Consider the following 9,624-nt stretch of genomic DNA (forward strand, 5'->3'; position numbering starts at 1 on the left):
AGAGGTATACAGCATGAATTAAAAAAAATTATTATTTAATTATTATATTTTAATAAAATTAATTATTTAATTTATATTTTAAAAATATATTATTTAATTTTTATATTTTATTTTTAACAAACTATTTAATTTATTTATCAAGTTTTTTATTATTAATGTTATTTAAATTATTATTTAATATTTTTATTTTAAAAAATTAATTAGTTGATAATATATTTTAAAAAATATTACTATCTAATTATTCTATTTAAGTGAAATTAATTAGTTGGTTTATATATTTTAAAAAATATATTATTAGATAAAAATAAAAATTTTACTATATAAAGATTAAATATTAATTTGTACTTTTTTTTAATTTTTAATTTTTTTAGTGAAAAATAATTTTTCTTAATTACTTATAAATTTAAGAAAATTAATTAATTTTTTTTTGTGTAAATAGTTTGTACTATTTTTATCAATAGATGAAAATAAAGAAAAAATTAGGGAAAAAAAGGTGTGAGTTTAGAGAAAAAGAAACATAAAAAAAGAAAAATAAGTAAATATAAGAGAAAAATAAGAAAAAAAGAATTAGAATAATTTAAATATAAAAATTAATTATAAAATTAAATAATTAATAAAATTAAATTATAAAAATTAATTAATATATTTTTTTAAAATATGTAAATTAACTAATAAGTTTTATTAAAATAAAAGAATTAAATAATAATTTGGCTATTATTGACTAATAAAAAAAAATAACTAATGAACTAAATAATTTAATAAAAGTAAAATATAAATATTAAATAACATATTTTTTAAAATATAAAAATTAAATAATTAATTTTATTAAAATATAAAAATTAAATAATAATTTACTCATTAATTAATTATACAAGCAAGATTAGAGATTTTCAAAAAATTATAAGCATTATAGAACTTATAATATTCTTATAATTACATGACAGATCTGCCCTCGGTGTTTACCAATTGCCAACATTCTATATATTGAATATTGCGCAAACTCATAAACAGCTGTAGCCCGCAAGTGCAAAGCACACGCCACAGGCAATGCATGATACCTGGCCGCCTTCACATCTCACATGCAGTTTTCAATTCTCCCCATGCACCCCTTTTTAGACAAAAAGGTTAAAAATTAAAAAATTAAGTAAAGTGGAAAATATCTCAAGGGCTTTTAAGTCATATAGTACATAAAGTAAGGGCATTTTAGTCATAAAATCATTTGCTCTGCACACGATGAACGAATTGATTCTTCGTTGCCCGTCCCTCTGAGAATACATTTACATTTCCTCTCTTTGTTCTTATATATTTTATTTAATATTATTTTTAATTATTTTAATAATAAACATATTTATAAATTATTTTTTTATTAAATATATTAATTACTTATTAATAACCTACCAATACTTTTTTTTTTAAAACATAATTACTTAAAATTTAATTACTTGTAAAATCAATATATAAGCATTAAGCTAAACACACTCTTTTTATCCTCCCGACTATGTATTTTGGCCACAATCTGTCTTCTTTCTCAGCAGATTCGAAACCTTTATCAATTGCTCTGCAACGAAACCACTTCATCTTAAATGGCACTGTGAAAATTGAAATAAACCCCACAAGTTGAGTTCTTTCTGTAAAAAGTTGGCTCTGGTTTCTGGGTAGGGTTGTTTTGTATTTAAATATTGAGGGGTTTTGGGGATATTTATATTTGGTAAGATTTTTCTCTCTGCCTAAACTATCTCCTTTAGCCACCTTATCTCTCTTGCTATCTCGGGGTCTCTCTTTCGTGCTCTACTCTTGAAAAACCAAGTTCTGGGTTTTCTTGAAGGGACCTATAGAGAGAGAGATACGAAGGAGAAACATGGAGGCTGTGCTACAGACTAAAGGACTTCTTTCTCTACCACCAAACCCCAAAACCAGAGCTTCTTTGTACCCCTCACAAGGCTTAAAGCAGAGACTTTTTGCTGCTAAACCTAAAACCGTTTCTGGGCTTTCTTTATCTTCAAATGATTTTCCTAGATTTCCCAGCGTTGGGTCGAAACCAAATGGGTTTCTCCCAAAAGATAGAAATTTGCATATTTGCAGGGCAGAGGCGGCGGCTGCGGCTGATGGGCAGCCTTTATTTGGTGAAGCTGAGAAGCCTAAGCTCTTGGGTATTGAGCTCTCAACCCTCAGGAAAATTATCCCACTGGGGTTGATGTTCTTTTGTATTCTTTTTAACTATACAATCCTCAGAGACACAAAGGATGTGTTGGTCGTGACAGCTAAAGGGAGTAGCGCAGAAATTATACCGTTTCTGAAAACTTGGGTGAATCTGCCAATGGCTATTGGGTTTATGTTGTTGTACACTCAATTGTCTAACGTTTTGTCTAAGCAGGCTCTCTTTTACACCGTAATTGTTCCATTTATTGCCTTCTTTGGTGCGTTTGGGTTTCTTTTGTATCCTCTTAGCAATCACATCCACCCTCAAGCATTTGCTGATAAGCTTCTCAATATACTTGGCCCAAGGTTTCTTGGTCCTATTGCAATTATGAGGATTTGGACTTTCTGTTTGTTCTATGTTATGGCTGAATTGTGGGGGAGTGTGGTGATTTCAGTGCTTTTCTGGGGATTTGCCAATCAGGTATATTATGATTTCATGTGGATTCTGTTTGGGATTTAAATTAATCAGCTTGATTGTCTATTATCATGGTTTCAGTTGTTGATATTGATTCTGGCATCCGAATTACTATTTTTTAAATTTTTTATGTAATTTATAAATATATTCTGTGACACATTACTAAAGTTTGAATTTGAATTTGAATTTTTTTAGCTTTATTTTCTGTCTTGTAGGCTACTTAGAGAGTAAAGCCTATTTTTTTTGTCCAAATTATCATTTGGAGTTGGTTGGTTTATTATCTAATGCGAGTCACCTAATTGATTTGGCAGTATCATTTTATGTTTAACTGGACGTCTGTACCTATTTTTGGGTTTAATTGATAGGAATTTTGGTTGAGGAGTGGGGTCTTCCTCCAACACATACACCAAAAAAAAAAAAGGTTTTCCCCCAAGATAAGGAGCTGATTTTTAGTTGTAGTTCAGACAAGGAGTTTCATGTTTAAATCAATATTTTCGCTGATGAACGAGTTGTTCATCCATATTTCTTGCTTTTGTTTATATGGATAGGCGCAAAAAAAGGTGTTAGATATTAGATTGAAGCTATTTTAGAGGTTTTACTCTCTTACCTTTATGGCACACTAAAAGAAATGACACGTGTCAGGTTGTTAGGATGATGACTGGCTTGATGGTGATATGGTTTAGAAGTTTTGCTCCTTTTCTATGTCTCTGTAGAATGCATAACTTGATTTTTCCATATGTGAAATATACTGCTTTTAAACCATTAATTCTTGTTGAAGTGAATAAGCATTGCATTTTGTTGTGGCACTTCTAATATTTGGTGTTTAACTGAGCTGAATTTTGATGGACTGCTTTAATTGCTTGAAGAGTTTGTTTTTCGATCTTTAGCATGTTGTAGGCCTGCATTACATCGCAGGGGTGTAGTTCCCTCATCTCTTGAAACAGGTTTAAATTTTCAGTAGGGGGATGGGATAACTATCTTTTTGTTTTCCCACATTTATGAAAGTAATGTTGTTTCTGACTAATCTTTGAGAATGAAAGTAATGGGCGCTGGGAACTTCAAAGGATGGTGATGCAAATATTAGAATGATCTTACCATTTTCAGTGCTAGAGTAGTCATGAATAAATGCTCTGTTTCCTATTATGCTTGCAATTTGTTTGTAATAGAGTTTCCAGGATGTGACAGATATTTTCAAATCTTTAAATTTCCAAAATTTATTCTTTCAAAAAAAAAAAATCCAAAATTCAATAGGAGTTATGGCTCAAATTTTCTTTTCTATGCTGGCTTAGTTAAATGACGATTTTTTCTAATCAATGTTTCTTATTTAATCTTTGATTCACCTTTGATTCTTGGTCATGAAAGCTGCAACTAAATTTGTGCAGATCACTACTGTAGATGAAGCAAAAAGATTCTACCCTTTGTTTGGACTTGGGGCAAACGTTGCCCTAATTTTCTCTGGCCGAACAGTGAAGTATTTCTCTAATTTGAGAAAAAATTTGGGTCCTGGAGTTGATGGCTGGGCCATCTCCCTCAAAGGAATGATGAGCATTGTGGTGTTGATGGGGCTTACTATCTGTTTCCTTTACTGGTGGTCGAATAAGTTTGTTGCTCTCCCAACCCGTAGCAAGAAGAAGAAGGTAGTCTTATGTGCAGTTACTCTTTCATTTTCCCCCTTTTTGATTGTCAAACTGAAACATACATATATCCTCAGGCTATCAGTTTCTGTTGATTTGATGCTAGAGTTTTCAATTAGCACATTTTCCTTTTCTTTTCATATGCATACGTGGGTTTGTGTAATGCACACGTGAACATTGGAGATTCAGTGTGGTAATCAGATAGTAAATCAAGCCTTGCAATCAAATTGACTTACCCTTGTTGAAAAATCCTTGTACAGGAAAAGCCAAAGATGGGTACAATGGAGAGCTTGAAATTCCTGGTATCTTCAAAATACATTAGAGATCTTGCCACTTTGGTGGTTGCATATGGTATTAGCATCAACCTGGTTGAGGTTACCTGGAAATCTAAGCTCAAAGCACAGGTAAACTGAATTTGGTTTATGTCTATATGTTATTCTCTTTATTGGCTCATTAATCACTGCCTCTCTCTTACGCCATCCATTTTGCAGTTCCCCAGTCCAAATGAGTATTCTTCCTTTATGGGTGACTTTTCAACTGCAACTGGAATAGCAACATTCACAATGATGCTTCTTAGCCAATATATATTTGACAAATATGGATGGGGAGTTGCAGCCAAAATCACACCCACAGTCCTGCTTCTGACAGGAGTGGGTTTCTTCTCACTGATTTTATTTGGAGGTCCTCTTGCACCTGCTCTTGCACAGTTTGGGATGACTCCTCTTCTTGCTGCTGTTTATGTGGGTGCCATGCAAAACATTTTCAGCAAGAGTGCCAAGTACAGCTTATTTGACCCTTGTAAAGAAATGGCCTATATTCCCTTGGATGAGGAGACCAAGGTATGTTTCCTTCCTATTGATGCTTTTATAACTTAATCCAGCAGCCTGTTTTACTCATATTTAAAACAAGATGAGATCAAGGACAAATGAGATCTTCAAAGTTATGATTAAGATGATCAATTTAATGTTGCTTTTGGAGTCTGCTGTTCACTTTCCTTTTGTCCAATTAATCGTGTAGGTTAAAGGGAAGGCAGCTATTGATGTCGTTTGCAATCCATTGGGCAAGTCTGGAGGAGCTCTTATTCAACAATTTATGATCTTAACCTTTGGGTCACTTGCAAATTCAACTCCTTACCTTGGTGCAACCCTTCTGGCAATTGTGCTTACATGGTTAGCTGCGGCCAGGTCTCTGGATACTCAGTTTACTGCTCTGCGTAGGGAAGAAGAGCTTGAGAAAGAGATGGAAAGAGCAGCCGTTAAGATCCCAGTTGTGTCTCAAGAAGAAAGCGGAAATGGTTCTCTTACCAGTGGTTCCACGCTCAATCCAGCAGCAGGCGATTCAACCAGCAGTGCATCTGAAACAATCCCCCGCAAGGTCTAAACTATTTCTTCCATTACTCAACCATGGCATGCTGGAACAATAAGCGGAACAAATGAGAAGCGTCGATAGGTGAATCGTCAATTGTTAGGATTTTATTTATAGAAAGGAATAATAGCTAAAAGGTGGTAAGCATTCTATTGTTCTTTTAAGTCCACTTTTTACCTGAATATGGGCTTACTGTGTTTTATTTTATTTTATTTTATTTTAATTTTTTAAAGTTCTGCCTGTAAAACTAAATTGAATAGGTACAAATAGAAATCCCTTCTTTGGTTCACATAATGATTCCTTGAAATTGTCTGATTATTGGGTTGATCAAGGATACTGTACACATCATGTGGTTGTTACAGGGGTGAGAGAAAGAGAAGCGAGAAAGAGGCAGATTGAAAATGATGTGGGCTGAATTGTTAAGAAGATTCTTTATTTCCATAAGAATTCACCAAAATTTGTCTCTAGGCAGGTTAGGTGTTTATCAAAATCTGCTGGTTGCTGAATTTTGTTGCTACTTGCCGCAATAAAAAAAGCGGAGTTAACTAGAACAAATTAAGCTATTTTCTGCCTGCTGTATGATTCTGAATGGTACCCAAAAAAAAAAAAACAGTTTGGGGAGAAGATAGATGCTTGAAAAGAAAAGGGGGCCCATCCCATTACAATACTTTGTGCCGCTAATCCGAAAATGGTGAGTTCAAGAAAGGAGCAGGCCGGGTTCCCTCTCCGATGGTTGTGAGGCATGCACGCATTTTAGTTTTCAGATGAAGAAGTTGTGGTGTTATGCTGGGCTCGTGTCAAGCATCAACGCCCAGTCACTCGCTACATTAAAAGGCTCTGGAAAACCAATTGGTTTGGGTGATGGCCCAGGCACACTAACAGAGTTCCCTTGTGAAGGTCCCGGAGCTACAGTTGTAGGTTGTAACCTGCAAAAACAAACAAAAACAGAAGTTCACGTGGGAACTGTACTGGTTATAATTTCTTGGCTTGCATAATCCAAACTTTTGGCACACTCATGACTCATCCTCCCATCACTTTATCATCTTCCCATCATTTGTACATTTCTGTGCATTAAGATCAGAATTCATAGACTTTTCTTCGTTTTATTTTTCTCTTTTATAAATGAGGAAAAAAGAAATTTCAATTAAAATGATGATGGGTTTCTTTAGAATCAATTCCGTGAATGCTAAGTTTGAGTTTGCCCCCTTTTCTGCTTTGCTTTTTGCATCCTTTCTCCGATGCTTCCTGAGCTCGTCGGCTGTGCGTAGAAGTCGAAGGTGTTGACATGGAACAGAGTATCATATCTTATTCTAACAGGGGACACAGTGGAATTTACATATATACACAAATTCAATTGTATTCTTTTAAAGAAATAAACCCAAATTCAATCTTGTCTAAAGATACTGAGATATAACGTTTGAGAGTCTCTTTCCATGCAGGGTGACCCTATAATAAATTGCAGGGTGACCTTATAATAAATTTTCTTTGTCCTTAGAAAGCATAAAGTCACAATGTGTCATTGGGATGGAATATTGGCATTAACCACACTTGTCTTCTCCTTCTATCTTGTCCTTCTTATACTCTTCACACATCCATTCATCAAGTTCAAAAGCATCAGATTTTTTTTTTCCTTATATGCATGTTGTTTCTACAATTTTCAAGGGCATTTTAGTCCCCGGAATTGGCTAACATATCCCTTTCTCTATAAAAAAAATTCCACCCACCACAATATTACTACTCGCATAAATCGAGTGCTGTTTCCTTCTCAATTTGCCTCTACCATGACTTGTTCCCACCCACAATGAAAAAGGTAACCCTGCAAGATTCTGCCTCTTCCCCTGGAAAAGCATCGCAATTTGCCGCTGAATGCTGGTTCGACGACGCATGCATACTCACTATGGACTATTTCGTTAAGACCTTAGCCGGCATTAAGGCCAAGGGGGTTCGTCCTGAACTTATTGGCTCAATCATAGCTCACTACTCGTCCAAATGGTTACCTGAGCTATCTGGTGATAATGCTTATTGTGAGAGGGGATCACTAACGAACATCGAAGAATCACCAGAAAGTGTCACAGCTTCGTGGATGAAGAAGAGATTTTTCGTTGAAACTCTAGTGGGTGTTTTGCCTCCAGAGAAAGACTCAATTCCATGCAATTTCATGCTTCGCCTTCTCCGGACGGCAAACATGGTTGGGGTAGAGCCTACATATAGAGCTGAGCTTGAGAAGAGGATTTCGTGGCAGCTCGACCAAGCTTCATTGAAAGAGCTAATGATACCATCTTTTAGCCACACTTTTGGGACGTTACTAGACGTTGAGCTAGTGACTCGGTTTGTGAAGAGATTTGTTAGTTTGGATGAGGCAGCTAAAAGTGGACCTGCTGCTTTAATTAAGGTAGCTAAGCTTGTGGATTCTTACTTAGCAGAAGCAGCTGTGGATGCTAATTTGAGTTTGTCAGAGTTTGATGATCTTGCTTCTGCTCTTCCAGGCTATGCTCGAGCCACTGATGATGGTTTATACAGAGCCATTGATATCTATCTCAAAGTAAGTGATTCTCTCTGCTTCTACTTTTTCTTTTTTTCTTTTCCTATATACCTTGTCTCTGCTTCTCCTTTGGACAGCTAGAAATTGTAGGCTTGCGATATGGCTTCTTGGTTCACTGGTTAACCAGACTAGTTAATGCCCAACTAGATATCTAGCTGCCTAACTAATCTTGCAGCAATAGAATTTGAATTGAGATTGATCAATTGACTAATTAGTTCCAAGCTTCTCTTGTTAATCACTAGTAAAGGCTAGAAAAGGAAAAAGACAAGTACGAAAATATTAATGCATGGGAAAAGAGAGGAGGAAAAGAAGGGCATCTGGGACCAAGAAGGAAGTGGTAGGAGCTGTGTTGTTACCAACTCGAGATTCTTTCATCAGAACTGTTTATTGGTGGGTTTGGTTTGCTCATGCCGATGGGAGCATAGGAAGTAAATTGACATTTATACCCTTTATATAGCATATAGATGTGGTTTTCTTTTGCCTGTTGCATTTGTGTGGTCATTGTAACATGTGCAAGGTAATGTCAGTTGTACCTCGAATTGCATTGAAAAAATTTTAGGTGAATTTTGTTTTATATCGACTCTGTAGTCTGTCCTTCATTTAACACTTTTGAGATATGAACAGCACAAATCACCAAAACTTGGCACTACATGCAGCTGCGTTACATTTCTTTCTGCCCATCATTTAGTACCATGCATGAAGTGATCATTAAATTAATAATTAAATTTACTTTGATATTGCATTAGCATGTATAAAATTTATAATTAAATGATAACTATTGACTCTTGCTAGGCACATCCTGGATTAACAAAGCGAGAAAGGAAGATTCTTTGTAGATTAATCGATAGCAGGAAGCTCTCCCCTGAGGCATCAATCCACGCTGCTCAGAACGAAAGGTTGCCTGTTCGTGCTGTGATCCAAGTTCTCTTCGCTGAGCAAACCAAGCTCAGTCGACACGTAGATTGGAGTGAGTCCTTTAATAGCAACAGGAGCCCGAACCCTTCAGTGTTGGACCATCCTGGAAGATGCTTTTCAAACCGTTAAATGAATTCTCAACAAATGGAGATATCGAAGTTAAGAGAAGATGTGCTTAGGCTACAAGGGCAATGCCATGCCATGCAAATGCAAATGGAGAGGATGGTGGAGAAGAAGAAAGGGTTTTTTAGGTGGAAGAAGTTGGGGATAATGTCCACTTTGAAAAGTGTTAGTACTGCAACTGTTGAGAAGATTGAAGAGGGTGATGGAGAAGGAGAAGCTGGGTTTGAGAGGCTGACTCCTGTGAACATGAAGACTAAGTTGGTGAAGGGTAGGACTCCTCCAAAGTGGAGAAACTCTCTGTTTTGAATGTGAATTTTCAAGGAAGATGTCTGACATATGGCTATTTTTTCCCCCCTTTTTTAACGTTGTTATGCTATGTGGTTTGTTTTTGTTTGTATTAATAAGAAATAATCAATATTTTCAGCTTTAAA

General features: G+C 35.4%; 2 protein-coding genes across 2 annotated transcripts; both read left to right on the forward strand.

Moving 5' to 3' along the window:
- Positions 1–1,463: 1,463 nt before the first annotated feature.
- LOC110634156 (plastidic ATP/ADP-transporter) lies at positions 1,464–5,907 on the forward strand. Its single transcript, XM_021783079.2, has 5 exons — positions 1,464–2,620; positions 3,997–4,251; positions 4,509–4,652; positions 4,740–5,087; positions 5,266–5,907. Exons 1-5 carry the CDS (start codon positions 1,859–1,861, stop codon positions 5,626–5,628), a joined length of 1,872 nt encoding a protein of 623 aa, XP_021638771.2. The 5' UTR covers positions 1,464–1,858; the 3' UTR covers positions 5,629–5,907.
- Positions 5,908–6,238: 331 nt separating this feature from the next.
- LOC110634157 (root phototropism protein 3) lies at positions 6,239–9,624 on the forward strand. Its single transcript, XM_021783080.2, has 2 exons — positions 6,239–8,155; positions 8,948–9,624. Exons 1-2 carry the CDS (start codon positions 7,415–7,417, stop codon positions 9,197–9,199), a joined length of 993 nt encoding a protein of 330 aa, XP_021638772.2. The 5' UTR covers positions 6,239–7,414; the 3' UTR covers positions 9,200–9,624.

The sequence above is a fragment of the Hevea brasiliensis genome, chromosome 1 (genome assembly GCF_030052815.1).
Source record: "Hevea brasiliensis isolate MT/VB/25A 57/8 chromosome 1, ASM3005281v1, whole genome shotgun sequence".
In the NCBI taxonomy this organism is placed as follows: Eukaryota; Viridiplantae; Streptophyta; class Magnoliopsida; order Malpighiales; family Euphorbiaceae; genus Hevea; species Hevea brasiliensis.

What these genes read in the sequence shown, in the direction of transcription:
- LOC110634156 (XM_021783079.2), top strand. Translation starts at nt 1,859, where the DNA reads ATGGAGGCTGTGCTACAGACTAAAGGACTTCTTTCTCTACCACCAAAC. An exon ending in TCTGGGGATTTGCCAATCAG is followed by an intron (nt 2,621 to 3,996) that starts GTATATTATGAT and finishes AAATTTGTGCAG; the next exon opens with ATCACTACTGTAGATGAAGC. An exon ending in AATCTAAGCTCAAAGCACAG is followed by an intron (nt 4,653 to 4,739) that starts GTAAACTGAATT and finishes TCCATTTTGCAG; the next exon opens with TTCCCCAGTCCAAATGAGTA.
- LOC110634157 (XM_021783080.2), top strand. Translation starts at nt 7,415, where the DNA reads ATGAAAAAGGTAACCCTGCAAGATTCTGCCTCTTCCCCTGGAAAAGCA. An exon ending in CCATTGATATCTATCTCAAA is followed by an intron (nt 8,156 to 8,947) that starts GTAAGTGATTCT and finishes GACTCTTGCTAG; the next exon opens with GCACATCCTGGATTAACAAA.